The sequence below is a fragment of the Apiospora marii genome (assembly GCF_038362585.1).
Source record: "Apiospora marii strain CBS 49790 chromosome Unknown utg000009l_segment0_segment0, whole genome shotgun sequence".
NCBI classification, from domain to species: Eukaryota; Fungi; Ascomycota; class Sordariomycetes; order Amphisphaeriales; family Apiosporaceae; genus Apiospora; species Apiospora marii.
This window is the reverse complement of record NW_027117381.1, coordinates 363,452-390,200: the sequence shown is the minus strand read 5'-3', so window position 1 is coordinate 390,200 and position 26,749 is coordinate 363,452. Positions and strand designations below refer to the sequence as shown.

General features: G+C 57.9%; 10 protein-coding genes across 10 annotated transcripts; 6 read left to right on the top strand and 4 right to left on the bottom strand.

The window, feature by feature from the left end:
- Positions 1-261: 261 nt before the first annotated feature.
- Positions 262-1,847, bottom strand: PG985_011625 (uncharacterized protein; the record flags this gene model as incomplete). The annotated part of the gene is made up of 2 exons (XM_066831392.1): positions 262-1,099; positions 1,219-1,847. The coding sequence occupies 2 exons, from the start codon at positions 1,845-1,847 to the stop codon at positions 262-264; spliced, it is 1,467 nt and encodes a 488-aa protein (XP_066679442.1).
- A 784-nt stretch (positions 1,848-2,631) lies between these two features.
- On the bottom strand, positions 2,632-10,839 carry PG985_011624 (uncharacterized protein; the record flags this gene model as incomplete). Its single annotated transcript, XM_066831391.1, has 7 exons — positions 2,632-6,203; positions 6,286-8,933; positions 8,957-9,396; positions 9,454-9,561; positions 9,638-10,537; positions 10,595-10,629; positions 10,689-10,839. 7 exons carry the CDS (start codon positions 10,837-10,839, stop codon positions 2,632-2,634), a joined length of 7,854 nt encoding a protein of 2,617 aa, XP_066679441.1.
- A 1,087-nt stretch (positions 10,840-11,926) lies between these two features.
- Positions 11,927-13,925, top strand: PG985_011623 (uncharacterized protein; the record flags this gene model as incomplete). The annotated part of the gene is made up of 7 exons (XM_066831390.1): positions 11,927-12,089; positions 12,153-12,397; positions 12,552-12,665; positions 12,730-12,857; positions 12,923-13,210; positions 13,314-13,510; positions 13,576-13,925. The coding sequence occupies 7 exons, from the start codon at positions 11,927-11,929 to the stop codon at positions 13,923-13,925; spliced, it is 1,485 nt and encodes a 494-aa protein (XP_066679440.1).
- A 475-nt stretch (positions 13,926-14,400) lies between these two features.
- On the top strand, positions 14,401-16,234 carry PG985_011622 (cytochrome P450; the record flags this gene model as incomplete). Its single annotated transcript, XM_066831389.1, has 5 exons — positions 14,401-15,285; positions 15,366-15,439; positions 15,490-15,694; positions 15,799-15,965; positions 16,063-16,234. The coding sequence occupies 5 exons, from the start codon at positions 14,401-14,403 to the stop codon at positions 16,232-16,234; spliced, it is 1,503 nt and encodes a 500-aa protein (XP_066679439.1).
- A 326-nt stretch (positions 16,235-16,560) lies between these two features.
- On the bottom strand, positions 16,561-17,535 carry PG985_011621 (short-chain dehydrogenase/reductase family protein; the record flags this gene model as incomplete). Its single annotated transcript, XM_066831388.1, has 1 exon — positions 16,561-17,535. The coding sequence occupies one exon, from the start codon at positions 17,533-17,535 to the stop codon at positions 16,561-16,563; it is 975 nt and encodes a 324-aa protein (XP_066679438.1).
- Positions 17,536-17,991: 456 nt separating this feature from the next.
- PG985_011620 (uncharacterized protein) lies at positions 17,992-19,084 on the top strand (the record flags this gene model as incomplete). The annotated part of the gene is made up of 2 exons (XM_066831387.1): positions 17,992-18,776; positions 18,868-19,084. The coding sequence occupies 2 exons, from the start codon at positions 17,992-17,994 to the stop codon at positions 19,082-19,084; spliced, it is 1,002 nt and encodes a 333-aa protein (XP_066679437.1).
- Positions 19,085-19,423: 339 nt separating this feature from the next.
- Positions 19,424-20,512, top strand: PG985_011619 (uncharacterized protein; the record flags this gene model as incomplete). Its single annotated transcript, XM_066831386.1, has 1 exon — positions 19,424-20,512. The coding sequence occupies one exon, from the start codon at positions 19,424-19,426 to the stop codon at positions 20,510-20,512; it is 1,089 nt and encodes a 362-aa protein (XP_066679436.1).
- A 688-nt stretch (positions 20,513-21,200) lies between these two features.
- Positions 21,201-22,034, bottom strand: PG985_011618 (uncharacterized protein; the record flags this gene model as incomplete). Its single annotated transcript, XM_066831385.1, has 1 exon — positions 21,201-22,034. The coding sequence occupies one exon, from the start codon at positions 22,032-22,034 to the stop codon at positions 21,201-21,203; it is 834 nt and encodes a 277-aa protein (XP_066679435.1).
- A 1,301-nt stretch (positions 22,035-23,335) lies between these two features.
- On the top strand, positions 23,336-25,017 carry PG985_011617 (uncharacterized protein; the record flags this gene model as incomplete). Its single annotated transcript, XM_066831384.1, has 4 exons — positions 23,336-23,651; positions 23,772-24,055; positions 24,118-24,389; positions 24,897-25,017. The coding sequence occupies 4 exons, from the start codon at positions 23,336-23,338 to the stop codon at positions 25,015-25,017; spliced, it is 993 nt and encodes a 330-aa protein (XP_066679434.1).
- Positions 25,018-25,581: 564 nt separating this feature from the next.
- PG985_011616 (uncharacterized protein) lies at positions 25,582-26,466 on the top strand (the record flags this gene model as incomplete). Its single annotated transcript, XM_066831383.1, has 1 exon — positions 25,582-26,466. One exon carries the CDS (start codon positions 25,582-25,584, stop codon positions 26,464-26,466), a length of 885 nt encoding a protein of 294 aa, XP_066679433.1.
- Positions 26,467-26,749: the final 283 nt, after the last annotated feature.

Below are 26,749 nucleotides of genomic sequence, written 5' to 3'. Positions count from 1 at the left end.
GATGTGTATGATGTGCATTTTCAAGTGTCGGGTGGGGTCAAGCAAGAGCGCCTGTCTCGTTGTGGTAAGATGAGTTGAGGGGAGTACACGGAACTGTGTAACGAGATGACTGCATGTACATAAGCGACGCAAACAGGAAATCCGCCAATCATATTTATTGCTAAGGGCTGTCGGCCAGTTGAGGTATTCAGTCTCCATAGGAAGTGGTTACACCACCTTGCTCAATGTGAAGGCGTCAGGCAACTAATTGTGCCTACTTAGCTACGTCGGCTTGGCCTGTATGAAGACCAACTGACTCGCCTCCGGCGGCGCATCGAGAATCCACTCCTTCCACCGTCCAATGTCCGCCGCGTCCGCCGGCGCTCGCAGCCGCAGCCGCATGGTCACCTCGGCCGCCCCGTCATCACCGTCGCCATTTTCTCCTTTTTCGCCGCCCACGCCCTCCGGGCCGTGCGGCGGGGCTGGCCTCGGTTCCAGAAACGTCTCCGGGGCGGGACGTCCCAACTGCGAGAGCACGATGCTGGTCGGCCCGCCGCCCTCGGATCGGGGCCGGCAGCGGGAGAGGTGGCAGTAGACGGGCGTCTGGCGTAGGGCGCGGGGGAGCCAGGGTTGGGGGGACGTGGTGTAGGCGTTTTCGCCTCGGCTCCTGCGCTTATTGTAATGGTGACCGCCACTGTTGGTCCCCGTCGTCGTCGGCGGTGCCTCCTCTTTTTCCTCTTCTTCTTCGTCCGACTCGCTAGCTCTGGAGTCCGCCACGGCTGCAGATGCCATTCGGTACCGGTTCACAAGCTTGCGGTGGATGTCGAGGACCGCGATGCCGCGGGCGGCGCGGTCGGGCTTGTCGAGGATCTGGATCAGGGCGTGGGTGAAGGAGAGCGGCGTGCGGCTGCCGTTGTAACTAGTGCTGCTGCTTTCGCCGACGAAGCCGGCGATGATGTCGTCGTGCGCGCTGGCGCCCAGGTGCTCGTAGACGCCTGGCCCCGTCGCGGCGTGGCCGTGCAGGGCGTGGGGGGTGTCGTAGAGCGTCAGGACGTCGGACCGGGCGGCGCCGAGGATCTGGGGGACGATTTGGGAGTCGATGGTTGGGCCGCCGAAGTTTCTGGTTCATGGGGATGTGCCCCATGGGTTGTCAGTCACGGGTTCGACAGCAAAGGGTTTGATGGAAGAAGCGAAGAGGGGGTGTGGGAATCGAAGCAGAAGTAAAGACAGGTAACTTACTCGCCATACCACAAGGGCCCCCCACCAGCCTCGCCCTCCCTAGCCGAGCCGCCATACCAAAATATCAGCAAGTCCTCCCCCGGGAGATGCCGGCGGTCGACCTCGCGCGCAAACTGCTGCAGCTTCGCGGCCAGCGCCTGCTGCGGCTGCATGACGGGGATGAGCCAGACCAGCACGTCGAACCCGTAGCGCCCGCGAAACACGTCCGCGAGCGCGTGCGCCACCGCGACCGCCCCGAACGCCGGGTCGTCCGTCTCGGCCCAGAAGGCGAGCAGGACCTTGACGCTGCGGTAGCGTCTACTCCCACCCGGGTAGAGGCGGCCGGCCCAGCCGTGGTGCGGGCTGTAGGGGCTGTAGACGGCTTCGTTGACGGCGCGGGTGAAGCGGGCGGCTTGGCTGGCTTCGGGGGTGACGTTGGTGCAAGTGACGCCGGGGCCGCCGCGGGATCGGGATCGGGATCGGAATAGGGGGTGGGCTTTCTTGGTGGTTGCGGATTTGGAGGCCTGGATGGTTCGCCGGACGGCGTCGACGGCTTTTCGCCAGTTCTTGCTGAGTTTCGCCGTGGCGAGGATGCCCATGTTGGGGGTACTTTTGCGCTTTTCAGATGGGTCTGTGTTGGTTTCCTCCATTTTGGTGTACATTAAACTAGTAGGTTGTAGTTGGGGAAAGGGACCTAGGAGAGTCCGCAGTCTTGAGTTTTGTTTTGACATTGTGTCTGTAGTCGGTAGAGGTGCAACAGACTGTAGTGTCGCATATGATAGGAGTTGTGTACTAGGTGGTGAATAGAAATCGAGTTTATTTAATTGTTACGTTGGATTGTGAATACAGTCGCTGTCATTACATACATACATACATCCCTTGTCACTGACAGATGGCACTCTTCTTCCACCTTACATATATTACTTGTGACTCATCTGGCTGTTGCTTTACTTACTTGAACGTAATGTGAGTACAGTCATGATTATAATCCTTAAATGGGCGTACGTATACTGCCGTAGTAACAGCTTCTACCAACTTGGCGAGTGATATCCAACTTTCAGTATCACTGGAAATTGTGCGAGTTGCACAAAATACTGATGTCTCACTAAAAGACACGAAGGACACGTACTACAGACTGTACAGACACGCTGTGAACACCTCCTACATACTGGATTGTTACGTGGGAGCGATATAAGTCTTGATAGCCAAATAATAGCCCGGGAGGCCATTGGGGAAAGGCCACCTGGTTGCGTAGCGGTTGAGATTGCAAAGAGCACAAAAACCTAGAAAGGGGGCGAACTAAATAGAAGTGTGTATCTACTACAATTCTCTATATACTCATATCTCATAATGTTATACGTAATGCTATAATTAATGTTATGGTGCAAATCTTATTCAAGCTACCCTTTTCACACATCATAGGCATTGCCCAATTCATTTGGTGGCAAGAACCTGGTCCGCCACATGCCGGCACAGCTCGACCGTCGGCTGCTTCTTTAAAATCACAAACACCGGCACCTCGACGCCAAACTGCTTGATGAACCAGTACCGCAGCTCGACGGCAATGAGCGAGTCGACACCCAGCACATACGCCGGCTTGCCCACATCGAGACTCTCGGCCGGCACCGACAGCGACTTGCTCAACTTGCCCAGCAACGCCGCCGTGACGATCTGCCCGGCCTCCTCGGCATCCGCCGCCTCCCGGATCAGGGCCAGGTAGTCGACCGCCGTCACGTCGCCCTCGCCCTTGCCGCCGGCGCCCCCGCTGCCGTTGACCAGCTCCACCTGCCCCAGACGCAGGATATTCTTAAACAGCGGCTTGCCGGCCCAGTGAAGCACGCCATCCTGGAACATCCGGTACAGCTTCGCCGGCTTGTCATGGATATTCACCACCTGCGCCGCGTTGTGCGCAGCGCAGTCATAGCCCGGATCACACAGCACGTCCAGGATCGCCATCAGCTGTTTCTGCGTCAGCCCGCCCAGCCCGGCGCGCAGACTCTTAGTGACGTCCTCGAAGTTGTCGCTGGCCCAGCCGGCCTCCAACACGAGTCCCAAATCGAACGAGACGCCCTTGAGCCCGCTGGCGGCGCGGTGCCGCGCCAGCGCGTCCTCGAAGGTGTTGCCGGCCGCGTAGTTGGCCTGGGCGGGGTTGCCGATGATGCCGCTCATGGAGGACAGGAAGACCATGAAGTCCATGTCTTTCGGGAGCAGCTCGTGCAGGTTCCAGGAGCCCTGGTACTTGGGCGCTAGGGCGCGGTGGAACTGCGCGGCCGTCATGTTGGCCAGCATGTTGTCCGCCAGCACCATGGCGGCCTGGATGCAGCCCCGGATGGGCGGCAGCGTCTTGCTCGCTTCGTCCAAAGTGGCCTGCAGGACGGCGCGGTCGGCGATGTCGGACGCGGGGGCGTGGACCACGACGCCTTGGTCTTCCATCTCCTGGATGAAGGCGAGGACGTCGGGACGTCCCGCGACGCCGCGCGACGAGGTGGCGAGGAAGTGCCGCGCGCCGCGCGAGGCCATCCAGCGCATGATCTCGCGGCCCAGACCGCCGAGGCCGCCGCTGATGACATAGGTCGCCTGCGCCTCGAACCCGTACGCCGGCTTCTGCGCGGGCTGGTACTCGACCACATCCCCCGGGGTCTGGAAATCGATGACGGCCTTCCCCGCAATCTTGCCGCCCTGCAGCGCGCGCATGGCCTCCTCGACCCTGCTGGGCGCAAACGCATGCAGCGGCTTCGGGTTCCGCAGCCCCGGGTTCGCTGCCAGCACCTCGAAAACGTCGTCGAGCACGCGCCGCATCAGCGGCTTGTTCTCGGCGTACATGCCGGCGACGTCGATGGCGGCGAAGGTGACGTTGCGCAGGAAGTGCCCCATCCCGAGCGTGCTGTTGGCCAGGATGTCGGCCTTGCCGATATCCAAAAACCGGCCGAAGGGCGCGGTGCACTTCCACGAGCGCTGCAGCAGCTCGCCGCCCAGCGAGTTGAGGACGACGTCGACGCCGCGCCCCCGGGTGGCGTGCATGACGTCGTCGACGAAGCTGGCCTCGCGGCTGTGGAAGATGTGGTCGTCCTCCAAACCGTACAGCTCTTTGAGCAAGGTGCGCTTCCAGCCGCTGCCCACCGTCGCGTAGACCTCGGCCCCGCGCAGCTGCGCCAGCTGGATGGCCGCCTGCCCCACCGCGCCGGCGCCGGCGTGGATCAGCACGCTCTCGCCTTTGTGCAAACGGCCCACGTAGTCGAAGGCGTAGACGACGGTGGCCCAGACCGCCGGCAGGGCCGCGGCGTCGAGGAAGGACATGTCCGGGCGCGGGATCTTGCGGGTCGAGGCCTCGTCGCAGCGGACGTAGGTGCCGCAGCAGCCGCCCGTCGAGAAGATGAAGTACATGACCCGGTCGCCCACTTGCAGGTTCGTGCAGCCGGGGCCGACGCGGCGGACGGTGCCGGAGCCCTCGAGGCCGAGGCCATCGCCGGGCACTTGGCCGAGGGAGATCATGACGTCGCGGAAGTTGAGGGAGGCGGCGGCGACTTCGATCTCGACTTGGCCGGGTTCCAGCTCGGTGGGGGGCGTGGGGGTTTCGGTGTAGTAGAGCGTGTCGAGGAGACCGGGCTGCTTGATGGTCAGGTTGATACGAGGTTTGGTGGCGTCGGCTTGGCCGAGCGTGTAGCTGATCTTGTCGGGGAGCCTTGCGCGCGCGGCGAGGGTCTGGTTGACGGTCTTCTGGGGAACGATGCGCGGGATATGGATGAGGCCGTCCTGCACGGCATACTCAGACTCGGACTCCACGCTGCCCTTCTTGCCTTGTCCAACTCGGTGCAAGTGCTCGAGAATACGGAGCACGTGGCTCGCCCCCTCGGCCGGCCCATCGTTTGTTTCCAGGCTCAGGGTGACGAAGGCCTGGTCACCACGCTCCGAACAGATACTCCTCGAGAACCCGACGGCCATCTCGGCGGCGGGGTTGCCGGCACCACCCACACCACCACCGCGCGTGAGCCAGAGGACCGTCTTGGCGTCGAGGGCGATCTTCTTGACGGCTTCGAACTGCGGGCCGGCGATGGTGCCGAGGAGGGAGCTGTCAAGCTCGAGCAGGCTGATGACACGAGTGTTGCCCAATTCCAATCCGGAACCCATCAGGTCGTCGAGGGTATAAGTCTCGACGGTCTCGCCGATCCACGGCACGGCGGCGAGCTTCGACTTGAGCGCTTCGGCGTGGGCAGTCTGAGCAGGCTTGGCGGGATCCGCGAGGATGGCCCAGCTCTCGCTCTGCGCAGCTTCCCCCTTCGCTTCTACTTCTTCGACTGGTCTGGTGGCGACGAGCGTGGAGACGCGGTGGCGGGGCTTGTACTCGTTATCCCGGAACACCATATCCACGCCCGAGAAACCCGCCGTCTTGAGCGCCGCATCCCACCCGGCCTCGGTCAGAATCGGTCCCAGCGCCTCGTCCTCGTCCTGCATCGCCTGCTCGATATCCTGGTTCCCGTCCCAACAATGGCCCTCGCGCATCCACCAGCCGGGCAACAGCCCGAAAATGATGCCGTCGCGGATGTTGTCGACGGTCGTCTCCATCATGACGAGCTTGCCGCCGGGGCGCAGCAGGGCCAGCAGGTCGCGCAGGCACTGGAGCAGGTCCGAGGTGGTATGAATAACATTACAGGCGAGAATGACGTCGTAGCTGCCGAGCTCGAAGCCCTGGAGCACGGGGCCGACCTCGAGGTCCAACTTGGCGAAGCGCAGGTGCTTCTCGGCCCACGCGAACTTCTGGCGCGCCTTCTCGAAGAAGCCGACCGAGATGTCCGTGTAGGCGTACTCGCCGAACCGGACCATCTGCGGCTGGCCATCTTCGCTGTTGGTGTGGTCGTCGACCAGGAACGGCAGCACCTTGCTCGTGGCGCTGCCGGTGCCCGAGCCCACCTCGCAGATCCGCAGCTGGGGGTTGGCGTGGGCCAGCATGCTTAGGTAGGCGCCCGCCTTGCGGTAGTGGCGCGAGTAGAAGTCGCAGTGGTAGAAATCTAGGTACACGTAGTACTGTCAGTCAGAGTTTTCGTTTTTTTTTTTTTCTTCTTTCCTTCGGAATGGGATGGGTCATTTTACCATTAGCAAGCCCACCCTCGAAGATAATCTGCAACGCATTGTCCGTCCCCGCCAGGATTCCGTACAGATGCTCGCCCGCTTTCTTGACCAGCTTCTGCGTCGGCTCCGAGTCGGCCTCGCGCAAGACGTCCTCGATATCCAAATGGCCCAGCCCCCGCGACGCCAGCGTGTACTTATCCCGGTTGGCGCGCACCTTGCGCAGGAAATCAACGTACTTGGTCAGGTGGTTGTCCAGCGTAATGGGCTCCCCGCTCTCGATTTTATCTAGGGCTTGCTCGATAAAGTGCAGCGCAATGGCGTCGGCGCGATCCACGGCCTCGGCGTCCTGGGGGTCCGGCGAAAACTGCGGGTCGCGCGCGTACAGAGCGCGAAGATGAGCCTCGGTCTCGCTTTTGTCCAGCAGCGCGAGGTCGGGCTGGAACTCTATACCGTACGAGAAGCGGCTGGCGCCGTCGTCCTCGTCACCCTTCTGGGTATTGCTGCCGGCGCCCGCGATGACGGTGATGCGCTCGCCCCTTGCCACGATGACCGGCTCGCCCGTCTCGGCCAGCAGCGTGCTGGCGTCCCACTCGAATTCGCGGAACGTGCGGGCGACCTCGCGGGTCGCGACGTGAAGCCGCGGGTTTCCCTCGACGGTGAACAGCTTGTGCGACACCCAGAGCTCGCGCAAATTACTAAACATGAGCGTCGGGATGGCCTCCCAGCCGCCCCGGCTCAGCGAGACGAAGCCGACGTGGAAGACCGAGTCGAAGGTCGTGGGGTGGATGACGCACGGGTCCTCGGCCGCGTACGGCATCGTCTTGGCGTAGTCCCGTAAACACAATGTGCCCGACGCGCAGCCGTCGCGCGAGTACTTGATGTGCTGCAGGCCCTGGAAGTAAGGGCCGTAGTCGAACCCGGACCTTTTCGACAGGTTCTCGTACAGCTGCGCGCTCTGCACGCTGAGGGTGCACTGCTGGGCGGTGCGGGCGTGCTCCTCGGCCACGGCGCTGGCCCATCTGCTCCGGCGCGCGGCAGTGGCTGCGTCGGAGGAGGACTCGGCGTCCTCCAGCTCGACGCGGATGCTGCCGAACGCGCACTCGGTCCACTCGTCGCCCTGCAGCGCGAACACCCGCCAGTCGTAGACGCCCTGCGCCGCGTCCTTGACCGTGTGCCGGCGCGGCTGCAGGTAGATCTTGGCTTCGGTGCCCTTCTCGGACTCGTTGACGGGGATGGAACGCATGAACCGCACGTCCTCTAACTGGTACCCGCGGATGTTGGCCGTTTGGGGTAGCAGCTGTCGAGCAGCCTCGATGGCCATGACGAGCATGCCGGTGCCCGGGTAGAGCGGCGACCCCTGGAGTGCATGGTCGACGATCCAGGGGTTCTCGGCGAGGCGGATCTTGTGGTGCCAGGTCGGCTGGGCCGGGTTGAAGTCGTTCTCGCGCAGCCCCAGGAGGGCGTGCCGGCGGAAGGGGCGGTGGGAGTAGAGGGCACTAATGCGGGGCTCATCCCAGTACAGTTTGGCACGGGAAAAGGGGTAGGAGGGGAGGTCTGTCAGCCTCTTAGGCGGACTTGTAGGCTGGAGAGTGGCCTGGTTAGGTAGATTGAGGTCGATGGGCAGACCGGCGCTCCAAAGGGCGCCGACGGTTTCGAGGAGGGACCGGACGTCGTGTTGGCGGGGATCGAGCACGGCGGCGTACGACCACTTCTTCTCCTCGCCCAGGTGGGCGAATATATCTTTGACGGGTCGCCGGAGAGCCGACTGCGGGCCGATCTCGACGAGGAACTTGGTGTTGGTGGCTTGCTTCCGCTCGCCGACCAGCGCGGTGACGGCGTCGGTGAAGAGGACGGGGGACAGCAGGTTCTTGACCCAGTATCTCGGATTCGCCAGACGCTCGAGCGTGATGAAGCTGCCCTTGGTGGAAGAGAAGAAGGCGACAGTGCTGCTGCTCGCCCCCTTGTCCTCCTTCGCCGGCGCGCAGATCCCGTCCAGCAGACCGAAATACTCAGCCGCACCATCCCGCAGCGCCTCGGAGTGATAGCCGATCCTGACCGGCAGCTTGCGCGCAAACACCCGGTCCACCTGCAGCGTCTCGGCCAGACGTGAAATCGCTGCCGTCGGGCCCGACAGCGTGACGTTGATCGGGCTGTTCTCGCACGCGACCGTCACCGCCGGCTCGGCCTTCAGGTACGCCTGGAGCTGCGCGTCGTCCCCCCTGCCCAGCCCCACCGACATCATCGTCGTCGCCTCGCGCGCCGGGTCCGACGCCAGCTTGTCGGCCACGACGCCGCGGAAGTAGGCCACCCGCCACGCGCTGTCGCGGTCCAGCCCGCCCGCGCAGTACGCCGCCGCCACCTCGCCCGAAGAGTGGCCCACGACGGCGCGGGGACGGATGTCCCACGTGCGCAGCAGGTCGACCAAGGCGATCTGGATGGCGGTGCAGAGGGGTTGCGACAGCGCCGGCTCGGCGACGCGGCTAGCGTCTGTCTCCTTGTCGAGCTCTGCGAGGACCGACCAGGGGCTGCCGAGGACGGTGGTGAGGTAGGTGTCGCAGTCGGCGAGGCTCTGGCGGAAGACGGGGTAGTGCAGCAGGCCGGTGGCCATGCGGGCGTACTGGGCGCCTTGGCCGGTGAAGACGAAGGAGAGGTCCGGGGCGGAGGTGGCGCTGGTGAAGACGCTGGGCGAGACGAGGGTGCCGAGGTCGTTGTCGGCGAGGGGGAGGAGATGACGGCGAAGGAGCGGAAGTTAAGTAGGGATCGGTGGGAGGCGAGGGTGTAGGTTAGGTCGGAGAGGAGGTTATCGACACGAGGGGCCTCGAGTGCTTGTGGTGAGGAGAGGAAGGTCTGAAGGGCTTCGGCCTGGCGCTTCGTGCCGTCGCTGTCGGCGGCTGAAAAGGGGATGATGGCGTAGGGGTTGGGGTTGGTAGCTGGCAGAGCGCCGTTGCCGTTTGTGTGTCCGTTGGTGGCAGGCTCGCCGACGGATTGGTGCAGGCCTTTCAGCCCGTGGGTGCGCAGGTAGTTGTACGCGTCGTCGAGGATGACATGGGCGTTGCTACCTCCGTATCCAAAGGAGCTCACGGATGCCCGGCGCACTTCTGCGGCCGGCCAGGTGACTGCTTCTTTGGGGAACTAAGTTAAAAGTCAGTGAGTGAGAGCACACCCTTAAACCATAGAAGAGACCCTTACCGCGAGCTGCAAATCCGCTACATCAATAGCGGGGTTCGCCTTCTCAAACATAGCGAGCGGCGGAATCACGGCATTCTCCAGCGCGAGAACCGCCTTGATGACTCCAGCCTAAGCCCGTGAGCGACACCTGTTAGCAAGATTCACGTATGCGCACACCAGTCCAAATCTCGCTCTCCAAACTTACCATGCCCGAAGCGCCCTCCAAATGCCCGATATTCGCCTTGACCGACCCCACGTAAAGCGGCCTATCCGCTCTCCGCCCATCCCGGAAAGCCTGCCCAACCGCCGCCGCCTCAATCGGGTCCCCGACCGGCGTCCCCGTCCCGTGCGCCTCGACATAATCCGTATCCCTGACCTCGAGCCCCGCCACGCGGTACGTATCCCGCAACAAGTCCAGCTGCGCCTGCTGGCTCGGCTGCGTGATACTCGGCGTCCGCCCGTCCTGGTTCGCGCCCGTCGCCCGGATCACCGCCCTCACCACGTCCCCGTCCCGCAGCGCCGCCGCCAGCGGCTTCAGCAAGACAAAACCGAACCCCTCGCCGCGCGCGTAGCCGTTCGCCTTGGCGTCGAAGCTGTAGCTCCGGCCGTCCGGGGACAGGAACCCGCCGTTACTCAAGGCCAGGGCCTGGCTCTCGGGCGTAATAAAAGTGTTGGCGCCGCAGACGAGGGACATTCCGCTCTCGCCCGTGACGATACTCTGCACGCCCAGGTGCAGCGCGTACAGCCCCGACGAGCAGGCCGTGTCGACGGTCAGCGAGGGGCCCGCGAGGTCGAAGAAGTGGCTCACGCGGTTGCTGAGCATGGAGGAGCCGTTGGCGGTGGCGTGGTAGCGGCTCTGGGCCGAGAAGTCGCGGCCCGTCATGGTCTCGCCGTCGCGCGAGAAGGAGGCGCAGTAGACCGAGGTGGGCGAGCGCGAGAGGCGCTCCATCGGGATGCCGGCGTTCTCGAAGGTGCGGTAGGCGCCCTCGAGCAGGCCGCGCTGCTGCGGGTCCAGCACCGAGGCCTCGGCGTACGACATGTTGAAGAAGGGCGCGTCGAAGCTGCGGGGGTCTTCTTCCATGAAGTGGGCATGGCGGATGCGTAACTGGTGGCGGAGTCAGCGATTTGCTATGGTCAGTCAGAACTCTCGTTGCCGACTTACACTGTCTAGACGGTTCGGGTCGGGGTGGTAAAAAGCTATTGGTTCAAGTTAGCAGGTGATGGATACTCATGCGTGCTACCCCTTGATTACATGCCATCTATGTTGAACCGATCGGCGGGGATTTCTTTGGATACGTCCCTCGCGCTCATTATCAGCTCCCAGAAGGCCTGTGCGGACACGGCGTCACCTGGGAACTTCAGGTTCATGCCAATGATGGCTATGGGCATCGTCTTGTCGGCAGCCATGGTTGCGGTCGATGCTATGTCAGTCTATTAGTTTTAAGGGGCAATATCAGCTTTTCCAATGTCGTGCAACAGTCCCGCTGAAGTCAGATGCTTTCAAGTTTCAAGGGACAGGCGCAGAAGTAGATCAAAATTTGGGTATTCATTGTTCAACTACATTCATCTAACTATAAAAGGGAAGTGAGCGACGAAGGTTTGCTATATAGACTCGACCGACGCCCTAGATGAAGGTGGAGGGGAAAGTTGTCATTGCCAACGTGTTGTGAACTTGCCCTCAAGGTCCGGGTCGTCTGATGCAACTCCCGTCGTACTGGGAATAGATAAAACCTTATCTCTTTGACCGCTATATACCGTAATTAGCATGGAGACGAGATCTGGATCAACCAAATGTTACAGATAGATCAATCTAGATGTTGAGAGTAGCAGGAGGGTACCACGCTGTCGGAACATATGACCAGTAAATGCGAGTCATCAACTTACTGTAGACTGCGTGTTTCTCATAGCAACCCGTTGCGACTTGTCCAAGCGGGCGGGTTTCTTGGATGCTGGCGTTTGAGTCGTGTTACCAGTAGGGGACCGATGGACTCATTCCACAATTTCCTATTCTGGACTATACCCCGGCTTACTAGAGCTAAAAATGGGGGTGCGTGCTTGACTCGCGTAAATGTGGAGAGGCCAGTATACATGTCCATATCACGATCCACTATACCGTGGATCACCACATCTGGAAATCGGTCTGATGCTTGACTCGCATTACTGTGGGATGGGCCCATGTGCTCAGACTGCTGTTCGCTATTCGGGCCATATCGTGGTTTCGCCCAAGTGTTACGGTTAAAAATGGAATCAACACACAAGTCAGGGACAAAGTCCGAACAACATAATGTTGGAGTTGGTCCACGTGGGATTTGCCCAGGCTGGGTGTTGAACGTTTGGCTTCTACGGAGTAGACTCCTTCCTATGAACTTGAACACCCGGGCAGTCAAAGTGTGAGTCTGCAAACTCACCCCTATCCGCGCCCACAGGAAGGACTCACCCACTTCCCTTTTTCAATCGAGACAGTTCAGATTGTGAGCAGACGACACCTCTCAAGATGGGCGTTTTGACGTCCATAGAGGTTGACTTCTCGAAGTTGCTTCTATGTGGCGTAGTGGCCATCGTTGTGCTCCTTGCTCGAGCGTCGAGATGGAAAGATGGCGTCAATGGCAAATCCACGATTCCGCATGCTCCTCGCATTCCGTACAAACTACCATTTGGTCAGCAGCATTCTAAGCACTCTTTGTGGTGGCAGTGAGACTGATGCGTCATGTGACTCATAGGACTGGATATGGCATGGAAGCTCGTCACGCGCTTGCACTCCAACACGTTCGTCGAGTACATCTGCGACGAGGTGCTCGATACCCCCGGCCGCACGGTCGAGATGAACCTGCTGGGCGGTGATATCTTCATCACCGACCGAGCGGAGAACATCAAGGCTATCCAGGCCGATCAGTTTGCCGACTTCGCCAAGGGACAGACGCCGCATGATGTGTTTAGTAGTATCTTGGGGACTCGGTCTTTACCAGTAAGTTTGATCCATGGCCGGAATAGTGTAAAACATAGACAGCTGCTGATATTAGTCTAGCGGACGGGCCTTTGTGGAAGACGAGCAGGGAACAACTAGAGCCGCATGTAAGAAGCCCGTCTGCTCACGTAGATAACTGCTGATCTGCCAAAAGGTCTCTCGCGTTCGTCCGGACGACATCCCTACCGCCGAGGCACACATGCAGAAGCTGCTTGGACTGATCAAGAACTCGCCGGAGAGAGTCGATGTGTACGACATGGTCGACAGGGTAAGTATTTGCATGTTGGAACGAAGAACCCCTTTATGCCGTCAGGTCACTCACTACATTTCAGTTTCAACTTGACCTGGTGAGCCAAGTATTCCTAGGAGAGTCGACGAACTCGCTATCTGCCAACGAACAGCCCTTCCGCAAGGCCATGGAGGAGCTCCTGACCTTCAACACCAACCGTCTACTTTTTGGGTACGTACCGGGCAACTACTTCGGAACTGTGGAGAGCTGTGTCAACTAAGATGGACTCCTTACAGACGCCTGGCCAACCTGTTTCCAGACTGGCTTTTCGCCCCCAAGGCGTACCGTGACCTGACACGCTACATTGACGATCTCATCGAAAAGACGTTGGCACTGCCCGTCAATAACCAGACAGATTCCAAGACGGAGAAGGAGTTCAATCTCGTGGAGGATCTGGTCGCCACGCACCCTAATGATCGATACTTTATCCGGGGCCAGCTCATGGCCGTCCTGATGGCCTCCAAGGATCCGGGAGCGATTCTGGCCACTTGGACCATCTACCACCTGGCACGCCAACCTGCCTTGTACAAGGGACTTCAGCAGGAGGTCTAGGAGCAGTAAGTCAAAGGCTCATATCGGTACTGGAGATATTTGGACTGGATGCTAATCAGCCTTTTGTCTTTGAAGCATTGGCATGGACGCGGTTCCCACACCGGAGCAGCTGAGGAAACTAGACCTCCTGGCCAACACGGTCAAAGAGTCGTTGAGAATGTACCACCCGCTCGGCCTCAACATCCGCGAGGCCAGGACCGATGCCGTCTTGCCTGTCGGGGGCGGTCCGAACGGGAAAGACCCCATATCCATCTCGAAAGGACAGATCATTGGTAAGATTCTCGACACAATACGTCATTGCCATTCAGCCCGCTAACCTTGTTACCCACCCCTCCAGTCTACTCCGTCGCCGGACTCCAACGCAACAAAGCCAGCGTAGGCCCAGACGCCGATGTATGGGACCCGTCACGGTGGGATAACTGGTCGCCCAAGTACGGCGACTATCTGCCCTTCAGCATCGGGCCGCGCCAGTGTCCCGGCCGCGTCTTTGGCCGCTTCCAGATCCAGTACATCCTGGTGCGACTCCTCCAGGAGTTCGAGCGCATCGAGTGGTGCGGACTTGGTGATGGCGACGGGGACAAGGGCGCGGGCAAGGGGGAGGAGATGAGGATCAAGGTGGAACTCAACCTCAAGTGCGCGGAGCCGGTGATTTGCAACTTCACCCCGCGTTGCAAGAAGGCGGCCTAGGGGGGGTGTTACGTATGTATGGGAGGGGCACAGCTGGGGCTTTAGAAGAGACTGGAAGGGTTTGTTTGCCCATGGAAGCATGATATTTTGGCCGCAAGAACCTCTCTGGCCCTTCTTCAGCTTCAGCCCCTGCCAACGCTTAGTTCCGAAACGTACAAGGGCCATCCGAACCTGGTTGCGGCAAGCCCCGGATGTACATGGGTGTAGTAAGCAAGGCCTGACTCGTGGGCAGCCAATCAGCATGAGTATGGGGATACTCAGGGGTAGAATACTCCCCGAAATCCGCCGAACACTTGGCATGGTGCCTCGGACCCCTAACGGCTACCACGTGGACGGCACCCTTGGTTGTTCTGTCGATTATCATTCTCCCGTGATCTTGAGAATGGAAGCAGGCTCAAGGTTTTGATAGAATCCACTTTTCTTAGGCACATCGAACAAGAATTCACATCAATCATTCTTCCATGTACGTGTGATGATGGTTTACGCGACGAGATGGTCCCTTCACGGGATCACGGGATATGAACAACTCCTCTCAACTCGGGTGGTTATAGGAGTAGCGGTATGCGCGATAATAGGACATACCATATGGTCCGTCATCTACAATGCCTGCTTCCACCCCCTCCGCAAAGTGCCCGGCCCGTTCTGGTGGTCGATCTCGCCCCTCCCGCTCCTCTGGATGTCCTGGTCCAACACGCCACACAAGCAGATCCTGGCCCTGCACCAGAAGTACGGCGACGTCGTCCGCACCAGCCCGGACTCGGTGTCCTGCTTGCACGCCACCGCCTGGAGGGAGGTCTACGGCCACCGCCGGCCGGGCCAGCCCGAGAACCTCAAGCACCTGGGCTTCGTCGCCGAGGTGGCCGCGGGCATCATCGGGGCCGACACGGCGTCGCACACGCGCCAGCGCCACCTGCTGGCCCCCGCCTTCTCGGCGCAGGGCGTGCGGCGCCAGGAGCCGCTGATACGGCACCACGTCGACCTGCTCTTCCGCCGCCTCGAGGAGCACCGCGTGCAGGGAAAGTCCATCGACCTAGGGAAATGGTTCAACTTCTTCTCTTTCGACGTCATCGGCGACCTCAGCTTCGGCGAGTCCTTTGGGAACCTGGACCGGGGCGAGTTTCACCCGTGGATCGCGACCATCCTCGAGTTCTTCGTCGCGCAGCATGACATGGCGCATTTTCGGCGGGCGTATCCCTGGTTGGAGGCTGTGGTGGGCCCGGTCGTCAAGGTGTTGGCGGCCGGCATTATCGCGAAGCATAATCTGTTTATGCGCACTCAGATCGAGAAGCGGTTGGCATTGGAGCCGAGTCGGCCGGATTTCATTGATGGGATGAAGCCGGACCATGCTCAGGGGAAAGAAGTAAGTAAATCCTACAAAACGGCATTTCTGAATTCCAACTTGATCCTACATATGATACTGATGGCTTGAACGATAGCTAGGGTCTCTCCTTTGAAGCAATCTGCCACAACGCGAGCATCTTTGTCGTAGCTGGGTCCGAAACGACCGCAATTGCGTATGACGGATCTCCTTCCCCCTTTCCCCCTTTTCTCGGCCTTTAAGAAGTAGTGACGCACAAAAACTGACCCTTGATTCTTTTTCGCGTCAGACTCGCTGGGGCAACGTACTTACTCTGCACCCACCCCGAGATCCTGGCCAAGCTGCCGTTATAGACGAGACTCTGCGTATCTACCCGGCCGCCGTCGGCTCGGTGCCGCGACTGATCCAGCGACATGGCGAGGTCGTCGGCGGACATTTTCTTCCTGGAGGGGTAAGTGAACCCTGAATGGCAGTTTATATTATTTTATTGGTGTTCTTGTTGTGTGAAGCAACGGTTTGTTGGACACCTCGCTCACTGCTGTAAATAACCCCTAGACGAGCGTGGACATTTGGCATTGGGCCATGTACCACAACCCCGCCAACTTCACCGACCCCGAGGTCTTCGCTCCCGAGCGTTGGCTTGGGGACCCTCGCTTCGAAGGCGATAAGAAAGCGGCGTTCCAGCCCTTCTCGACAGGGAAACGCAGCTGTATCGGCCAGAAGTAAGCAAACCTCGACCTCTCTTTTTGACGGATGATTCGCATGTCCCGATACTCCTGTCGGGGATGAAATTCACTGACTGAGAAAACGTGTGACTAGTCTGGCCCACTCGGAGATCAAGCAAATTATGGCCCGGCTACTGTGGAAGTACGATGTTACGCTCGTGGACCGCGAGTGGTATGAAAAGCCGTGGCATGACCAAGCCGTGCGCGCTTCTTATGTACACCCGCCTTTGAATGTTCGACTTAGTCTCAGACAAGAGAAGTTGTAGTCGGATTATGATAGAATATCCGTGGCTGAAGAATTACTCATATAGGAACCATTTGGGAACTCGGGTGCTTTTTGGTTTAGAGCCGGGTATGAAAGTAGTCAAGACACATTAGAAACATCTGGTCTTGTAATAGGGTGACTTTATTGCCACTTTTTGACTAGAAATCCTACATTAGGGCAGGTGGGACGTTCAAGGAGTTTAATTCCTCTATTGTTTCGCCCAAGGCCTTCTTTTCAGAAATTTCACCACGCTTCGAATGCATCAGAACCGGATACCTAGCGCCACGTCGTCAGTAGAAGAAGAAGAGAAAGGTTGGAGCGCATCACTTACGGGCGTACTCCCCACTCACTCAAGAAGCCCCCATGGCTTTCCCGACCCGCGACCACGACGGCATGCACGTACGTGCTGGCCCCCTCTGCCAAGCTCCGACCAAATAACGCGAAGTAGGCCGAGAACAGATACCGCAAGACCGCACTGGTATTCAAGGTCCGCCAGATCTCCGTCTCGCCCACCAGCCCCGGACAAACCGTGTTAATTATCACCTGATCCGGATCGACCAGCGCCGCCACTCTCCGCACAACCATCATCTGCAGCAGCTTCTCGCGCGCATACCACTTCGTGACATCGTACCTGTCCGCATCAAACTGCGGCAGAATCGGCCTCTCGTGGTCGAAATCCGCAAAATACGCCGTCGTCGACGTCACCACCGTGAGCCGAGCCGGCCTCCCCGCCACCGAACCCGCCTTGACCTTCAGGACCGGCAGGAGCAGCACCGCCAGCATTACGGTGGAGAGATAATTGACCTGGAACGTCTGCTCGTGGCCCGTCTGGGCCGAGACGACGGCGTCTTTGTTCTGGACGCCGGCGTTGAGGACGACCAGGTCGATCCTGTCCAGCGTCTGGTCGCATTTCGCGGCAAAGGCGGAGACGGAGTCGGGGTCTTCCAGGTCCAGGAGCCAGACCTCGATTTGTTGCGCGGCGTGGGGGAACTCGTGGCGGAGGGCTTCGGCGGCGACGGCGCCTTTGGCGCGGGATCGCACGGCGAGGATGAGACGGGAGAGGTTCAGCTGGAGGAGCTGCCGGGCGGCTTCCAGTCCGAGGCCGGTGTTGGAGCCGGTGATGATGGCGGTTTGGCCTTCCAGTGTGGTTCCTGCTGCGATGGGAGGGGGTGCATGAACAGTTGGCGGTACACGAAGCCTATGCCGCTTTGGAAGATGAGGCGGCTTTGGATTTGGTCCCACCAGGACATCTTGACTGTTGGGTTGCAATTCGGAGCTGCTGTCTAGCCACACTCGGTCCATTGCACCCGAGCACTTTACAACTTTTAGTGACTTCACGGTCAATAGTTGCAGCAAGCGATGAACCCTGGCAGTGAATTGCTGTGGGACCAGAAAAGTCCCTGAATCGTGTAGGTTCATTGAGCCCCTGGAGCGACCGAAACGTGGCCAAGGTAAGTAGCCACTCAAGCGAAGTACCCTTTCAAACCGGGACTCGCCGCTATCGTATGGACCAGCAAGGGACAGCGGTCCGGTCCGGGAAATTAAGATGAACTCGCACTCTTACTGTGATGTGATCCACTTGCCAGTAGGAGCGGAGTGTGCGGACTCTGTACAATGGAGGGATAATGACGAAGTAGGTATTGTTGTCGCATACCAGCACAGGTATCTCTGGGCAGGCATAAGACCATAATAATTGACAGAGTATCAACCACATCGCTCGTTTGGCTTGCTACTCACCCAATTTTGTCAATTGAAACCATGCCTGCACTCGTGGACCTTCCTCTTAGAGGGCTGGCCCTTGTCGCCAAATGGGCATTCGAGCCCATCGTCACCGGTCCCGTTCTCGGCTTGCTACTCTACACCCCAGAACAGACGTGGGTGAACGCCTTGGAAGCAGCCTCTGTCTCCCGGATCGTCGACCTACAAACTCTAACACGGATACTGGGTCTTCTGGCCACCCTGGGTGTGATCAGGAAGACCAATGCAGCTCTTAACGCATGGGCCACAAACAACTGGCAGATACGCGCAGGCCAGGGATGGAACTGGCCCTCTGAGATCGCCGTCGTCACCGGCGGCTGCAGCGGGATCGGCAAAGCCATCGCCGAGGCGCTCGCTTCACACGAGATCCGCGTCGCCGTGCTCGACGTGCAAGACGCGCCCCAGAAGTTCGCAGCAGACAACCGACTGACATACTTCCGGTGCGACATCGCCAGCCCGGCCGCCATAACCGAAACCGCCGACCGGATCCGGCACGAGCTGGGGCCCCCCTCGATCCTCGTCAACAACGCGGGCATCACGGGGTCCCACACCATCCTCAAGACCCCCGACGCCTTCCTCGGCCGCATCTTCGACGTCAACCTGCTCTCGCACTGGCGGCTGGTGCGGCAGTTCGTGCCCGACATGGTGGCCAACGACAAGGGCCACGTCGTGACCGTGGCCAGCGTCAACTCGTTCCTGACCAACTCGGCCAACGCCGACTACGTGGCGACCAAGACGGCCGCGCTGGCGTTCCACGAGGGGCTCGCCAGCGAGCTGAAGATCTGGTAAAAGGCCCCCGGCGTCAAGACGACGATTGCGCATCCGAGCTGGGTGCGCACGCCTTTGATCGAGGCGGCGATACTGAAGAGTGGCCAGGACCCCAAAGATCCTGGAGAGCATGTTAAGACCGGAGGAGGTGGCGGACGTGATTGTGAGGCAGATTGTCAGCAGGCGCGGGGCGCAGCTGTTTATCCCGAGTGCGGCGGCGCCCATCTCGTGGTTGAAGGGGTTGCCCAATTGGGTTCAGGAGCTGGTGAGGGACGCGTTTGGCAAGACGAGTGCTGTGACAAGCGGGTCCATGGTCGCCCACTAGAGGCCAGATCACAGCCCGCTCACTCGGTATCCTCCGGTTGCGTCGAGTCAGGACGGGAGTAACCTACCGGTAAGCAGTGGAGCCTTGTTAGATCCAGTAGCATGGGTATGGGTCATTCAGGACCAGGGATTGTCGAACAGATCTACACCGCGTTTGGCAACTTGCAGAAGGGGAACCATGCATTACAGTAAGTGCTGGCGGTGTTCTAATATACCTTGATACATATGGACTTATGGCATCTTTGCATCATCGTGACTTCTCTATCGTCGTGAATCCTCTAGGCCGTTTATCACATTCAGTGTTGCTTTTAACCCGTACAGTTCCCAGACAGACCCAGACATGGCTGCCGAATTCTCCCTGGCGGAGACGCCCATCGGCAAATACTTTGCCTCGATGGCCGAGATGGGCGTGATGCGCGTCTTCGTCGAGCACGGCCTCTTCGACGCCATCCCCTCCGACTCGGACGAGGGCATCTCCCTCGAGGCCCTCACGGCCAAGCTGGGCGTCGAGTACAACCTGATCGAGCGCATGGCGGCCTTCCTCCTGTCCGTCGGCGTGCTGACCGCGCCCGCGCCGGGCCGCGTGGCGCACACGCCCGCCTCCCGGGCGTTCACGGACCCCCGCGTCGCCCAGTTCTACTCGTACCTATTCGATTTCTTCATGGGGCCCACGACGCGCTGGCCCGACTACTTCAAGCTCAACGGGCTCGCCGAGCCGGCCACGTCGCGTCGCTCGCCCGGCGGGTTCGCGCTGGGTATGCCCGACAAGACGGCGTATGAGATCATGGCGGCGATTCCGGGGTTGGCGACGCGGATGAATGGCGCCATGGCGATTGACGGCGACATTCCGGTCACGGGGGTGTATGATTTCAGCTGGGTGGCTGCGTATGCCGCCGAGCATGCCGCCGAGGCGAGGGATCTGATCGTGGACGTGGCGGGCGGGAAGGGCCAGGCGTTGAAGGAGATCCTGGAGGAGACGCCGTCCATCCCCGCGGCCCGATGCGTCTTGCAGGACCAACCGCACGTCATCGCGGAAGCCGTGGCCGAGCACGAGGGCTCTTCTGTCTTGGGCCCGGTCAAGAAGATCGGGTCCAGCATCTTTGGCGAGCAGCCCGTCCGGGGCGCCCTGGTCTACTACATCCGCCGCGTCCTGAACGACTGGTCCGACCACGAGGCCCTGCAGATCCTCCAGAACGTGCGGGCCGCCTGCGCGCCGGACTCGCGCGTGCTGGTGGCCGAGTACCTGCGCCCGTCGGGGCGGCCGAGCGTGTATACGAGCACCGTCGACATGTTCATCCTGAATATCGGCGGCAAGGTGCGTGGTGAGAAGGCGTTTGGGGAGCTCGCGGCCCAGGCGGGGCTGCGGATCGCGTCGGTGGCGAGGCATGAGAAGACGGAGTCGGCGGTGGTGGAGATGGTGCCGATTTAGTTGCTTGATAGAGTAGTACTTCCATATAGCGCCCTCCTCTATACCATTAGGGGTTGGAAGTTTTGTTAGACCTTCACAACTACGTACTCAGGTTGCCTTTCTCCCAATGCCAATGGGCTATCAACACTTCTATCCTTATCGTGGAGTATTCCATTGTAAAAGAGATTTTCAGATCGTTTATGTTCGCTCTGTGATGCATATCGATAGCATAGCAGAGTTAATGGGGGCTTTCCGGGATATATAACTTATGTTTAATATAGCATTACCTAGTACCTAACTATAAATAGGTTCAAGTGTCTAGATTTCATTTTTAGCTCGGCACCGAGGTGACCAGGTAAGCTAGATATCTTTGTTCCGAATGCCCTTCTATCCTCTTTTAATTCGTATAACTACATATACAATTTTGATATTATTATATACTTTTTGTACCCTTTGATACCTATAGAACTCCATCAGTTCATGTAACTGATGAGCTACACAGAGCTCGTAACAGCTTTTTAGTAACTCGAGAAATTCATGCCAGCAAAGCCCCGGACAAGTTTTCCTACGCATGAAGCATGATGTCATGAACAGCGCATGAAGCGTCATGTCATGAATAAGAACCCTTCATCACACGCGAAAGGACGTCGTGTCATGAATAAGACTCTTCCATCACACGCGTACGGAGACCCGTTCTCGGCTAAAAGCCCTATGGGTACCAGACCTTGATCTCGTGTCCATTCTCTCGATCCAAGTGATAGTAGTTCTCTTCTTCTTCATCAAAAGTCCAGTACTCATTCTTGTACGTCTCATTTTGGAAAACCCCTCGTGCTTTCCCGTGCGCCTTGAGAAACTCTGGGGGATACCAAGTCCTTGGCTTCTGTCCACCGTTCTCCTTGTTGATATGATAGTAATTGCGAACCACTTCATCGTAGCTCCAGTAGTCGTCTGGAAACGGCAGAGGCGAGTACCCATCATCATCAAGGTAGCTCAGATCGCCACTGCCGTCATTATAATTGTCCCTCAGGCGACTGTTCTCGGCGGCGGCACCTCCTACTAGCAGTCTGTTCTCCTCCGATATGTTGTTGACTTGGTTTGTTCCCCGCAAACCAGATTCGTCCTTGAAAGTAGAACGCGGCTGGCCCTGTGTGTGTTCTCGGTGTCCCAATCTTCCATCATAAAGTGTTGCAGCTTGCAGTGCGCCACGTTCGAGGCATGTGGCATAGTCCTCAGTAGTCATTGTTGTTATGGTGCTTGTGGCTGATGACTGAGAGTAATACTCCGAGGTGGCTTCTGAGATCTCGGTAGGCGCCACCGCTGCATTGGCCTCATCCAGTCGGGCTGGGAGCTCTCCACCCTCAGCCAGGTGTTGTGACCGGCCCTCATCATTCTGAGTCCACGACCTACATGTTACCGATGTGTCGTGGGGCAATATTCGCCGTTGCTCTGACGCCGATTCCGCCCCTGAGGCCTCGTCGCTTGTTTTTATCCTTGCATGATCTTCCAAACTCCTATGCTCGTCCGTCGATGGTTTTGGAACCATTGGAGTTGAGCCATCGGATCCAGGGAGATGCGTAGAGCAAGGCGCACTTGCTTCATTTTCGTCTTTACTTTGATCTCCCGGGTCTAGGATCACATCCCATGAACATTCCGAACTATATTCTCCTGACGGACAGTGACCTGTCTCCTCCAATGCATGCCTGTGGCATACATCGGAGGCGGCGCTGAGACCAACAAGCCAGGACACTGTGTCGGTACAGCAGGTACAACTCTCTGACAGAGAGGTCCGGTGTAGAATATGAAGTTCCAGTGGCGATGGTTCGGAAATGTGTGTAGTGGGACGGCATGGACTGAATAGGATGTTCTCGAAGTAGGGTGCATCGATGACACGGTGCAATGTCGCAAATCGCTGCCTCTGTCCCGTAATGTTGAACACAATGCAGACAATATCCCTGCTACCCAGGAGAATCACAATGTCGGGCCTCATCCTTTTCTCGATAGTCTCTCTGCTGATAAGGTTCTCGCGGCAACTCGGGTCGAATGTTGCTGAAATAGGAGCGTCGTGTGCTGGGTGGGTGCTGCCAGATAGTCTCACGGATATGTTTTCGACTTCTAACGAACATCGGCCCTTCGATCAGATTGTTAGCATGGGTAGCTAGAAGGTTGTCAAGGGGATTTTGTCAACACCTACCTCCGGGGAACCGCGGGATCCTCCCGCGGACCTGGGCCATCTGATATAAGAAAGCAATGTCCCAAGTAGAGTGCTATGCTGTTTGGGATATGTCGGCATGGTGTTCGGTGGGATCACAATGTGTAAAAACCCAAGATTGTGCAGAATCTTCGCAAGTTACAAGGCGTTCATTAGGAATTGGCAGCCTTAGGCATACGGCATCCATGCATGATAGGCTGACAGAGCTGGTAGTGTGCCCGAGTGTCATGAGGGCAATACTGATGGCTGCAATCGGGATACAGCGCAACCAACCACACCAGTTCACTAGTCAGACCACGTAAATGCTTCGACTGATCAGCATTCTCTCACCCGTGCCGATGATCGGGCGATGCGAGTGTGGTGGCGCTCAGCTCGCCTCAGCCTGCATAACAAAGGGGGGCTGGGCTTGGAGACGGGCCAATGATAAGAGCAGTAATGCGCCTTCACGGCAAGATGAGACAACTTGGCAGACTCGGGCAAACTTGAGTCTGCCATCCATTACAGGCTGCTCACTTGTACTCTGAGGGCGAAAGGAGGAATAGAAAGAAGACAGAGGGGTGTTGCAACAATGACGGGCAGGTCGAGCCTTCTTGAAAGTGTCATCGACTGTGAACCCTGCCAAAACACCACACACAATGGCTCATGATCGAATAGCACCCAATCTTGAGCCTCGGGGATACCCCAAATTGGCGAAATTCATGGTAGAGCACGACTATGTCATGATGAGACAGTTCCGCCAGCTCGCAATACGCGATCTGCTTTACTTGCAGGCTGAGTTATGTGAACTAGAGCATGAGCTGACCAAACAAGGAATCATCGATGCGAATGCTGCCGACGAAAGAAAGTTTTATGACCGCGAGTGGTGGTTTTTGCATCAAGGAGAGGCTAGGGGAATGGGAGGAGAGCAGTGGAACCTAGTGCTGAAAGTGCGAGCAAAGCTTCGAGAGTATTGTGAGTAAACCAAACCTTAATAGACTTTCCTTCTCCTTACCGGCCGTTGGTCAATTAGTGGGTGGAATGGAATTACAAAAGGGGATGAGCATTGTGCCTTACCATGATTTGGACTTGTAGACGCCGCGGTGCAACAATATCAGTCGATAGGTTCATTGCAAAGACCATCGCAAGACCAGCGGAAGCAACTTCATAAGTACACCAACTGCGAATCTCTCGGAGGTCATTGCGGATTCCTTGGCAAAGATCTGGGCGAACAAGACCAAGTAGCTTCAGTATACGACCAGATTAACCTTCAAGACCTATTGTATCTCAGGGAAGACACCTTGGAAGACGATTTTCTCTCTCATCTTATAACCGGTCCGATTCTGCGTCTATTCCACCAAGTCTGGCGTTTCTTCAAGGTGAGATCCACGCTGTGGGTTGGCGAGCCAGCTGGATAGTGACAATTAACCTCTGGGAGCAGCCACCACTACCGTACGACGAAGAAGCAGCAGGGAATCGCGGACAGAATACCGCTCTCTGGTACTATTCGAACCGTCATATTCGCTTGGTGACTAATATCATAGGGTCAGGGGTCTCTTCGCTGCTTCCCATGCTATCCATCATAACTTTATTTTATGTTGAAGATACATTGGCAAGACTGGGACTCGTTTGTGCCTTTACTGTGGTGTTCTCGCTGTGTATGGTTACCGCCACACAGTGTAGACGGGTTGAGATATTCGGGGCAACCGCTGCGTACGTTTTGAACAAACCCCCATACGACAAGACAACTGACACATCCGTTTCTCCCATAGTTTTGCCAGTGTACAAGTCGTATTCATAGGAACGACCAGTGGCTCAAACCCTTGAGATGAGGCTCTTGCTGCCGTTGAATGACTGAGACTCAGTCTTCTTACCCTGACTTTCTTAGCGTACCTCTCCATCTTTCTTGCCCGACGAACCTAAGCCTCCAAGCCACTTGCCTGCACCTCACCGCTCACCGCACTTGCAATCTCTCCCACCCCACCCCTACAAAGACTTACCATCAAGAGCAACTGTGACCAGTGAGCTACCACCAACAGCACTCCCCTCACTCAATCACCTATCTCTTATCGCCGTAGTGCGCCTACTGCTCCATCACCCACCACCTTGCATACATGGAACTGTAATAGTGCCCCCAACCTCAAACCCAAGACGTCAACGCTGCCCAGGACGTTGACACCACCTGGTCAACCCCTTCCCAAAGACGGTAACATTGTTCAGGAACGCGAGCCCCCTTGCAGCAGTTACCCACACACAACCTCACATCCACGACGCCAACACCACGAGCAACCGCGGCAGCACCTCCGACGCCAGCCTCACCCGCAACACCATCATCACTTAAGTCCCCCCATCATCAATCACGACGCCAGCATCTCCAAGCTCCCATCATCATCCACAGTCCCATCATCATTGCACGACCGTAGCATCACCTACGACACCAGCATCACCGACGATCTTAGCATCACCGAAGACACCAGCATTGTCCACGATACCAGCACCTCCTCGGCGCCATCATTGTTCTTGACGCCAGCAACACCAACGACTGTAGCACCACCAAGATACCAGCACAATCCACAACTGAAAGACCAGGTGCCTCAGTTCAACTTGACATCACCTCTACTCCTGTCCCTCACCGCCAATTTCCCATAAGCAGTATCTTCTAGCCAGCTTGCGAAACTCTCGAGCACCACTCCACCCACCTTATTCCGGCGCGATCAACAAGTAATCCAGTCCAGCGAGTGTCTTGATCCGTTTGTCAGACGTGTCAATACCACAATGGTACTCTGATTGCGTCGATTTGTTGTCCACTTATTCATTCGGTCGAGTTCGAATAATATATAATAACTTTGGCGGAACGGACCACTCCACGAATCGAATACACTATCGACGTCTCGGCGAAATAACCATGGCATCCCCCAATTCGCTGGCAAATGGAGGTGTCGAACTTGACGAAACACAGCCGATAACCATGCACTCCAGTGTATCACCCGCCGAGGTATGCGAAGGCACATGCGGGCGATTCGAATTAGCCGACAAAAGGCACGCTCGGCCATATTCCATGTGGCGCGATCAGCCTATGTGCATCAAAAACAACCAAGGGGAATGGATCCGTATCCCCGGTGGCTTCCTCGACACCGCGTTAGATTTCGATGCCGTTGCCACGTTCCATGTAGCCAAGCAGCTGAACCTCGAACAGATGCCACTTCTGGAATATGTCCAGTTGGATGCTGTTGGTGGCGGTGTCCTCGATGCTATTGGTTTCGTGACGTCCAGTGTTCGTTTACCCGAGATTGGAGTAGAGATGCGTCGGGTCAAGATCCTCCTCATTCGAGGGCTCTTTAAGAACAACGAGTTTGCGATTGGGCTCCCACTTATCAATAAGTACAAGATAACAACCAAGATCGGGGACTTCGAGAGGGAGCAAGGGGTACCAACTGGGCCCGAATTGACCATGGCACCGAGAACAGGGTCTTTTGGTGCTTTGTTCTCACGTCGCGATGAGAGTAAGTCGATCAAAGCAGATCCAGACAGGGTCTATACTGACACGACAAACCTATTAGAACAAAGAGTGAGCGACGCCGCTACGCGAGAGACCGACAAACGTCTCGCAGCTGAATTGTCAGCGGTGCGTAAATTCAACATACCAATGTCAAGTGCATTGTCAACATCGTCACCGTCGTCGTCTCGTCGTTCGACGCAGTCATGGGCAGAAACCTCTGAGCAAGGAAGCCAAATTACTGCAGCAACGACGCTGTCGACATCAACCAAGGGCAGCAAGGCCACGTCGTAGGAATGGCCATCTTTGGAGTGGGAAGTAGAAGAAGGGATGGCGAAGAACAGTACGATGTGACGTTGGGATAAGAGTTTTTGCGGGCATAAGGGAGCCAAGACTCGACCCTTGCTGCTACCCTGCCTTACCCCTTCTGGAGCACGCAACTGCAAGCATCCGTCGGAAGTCTGGGTCCAGCTGCCGAATGCTTGTCGGCCAACTCATTTCTATGAGCATGATTCTGCAAGTCTCCTGATTGGGTTTTACGGTGATAGACTTTCATGGCGACGTACATGTATCAGGC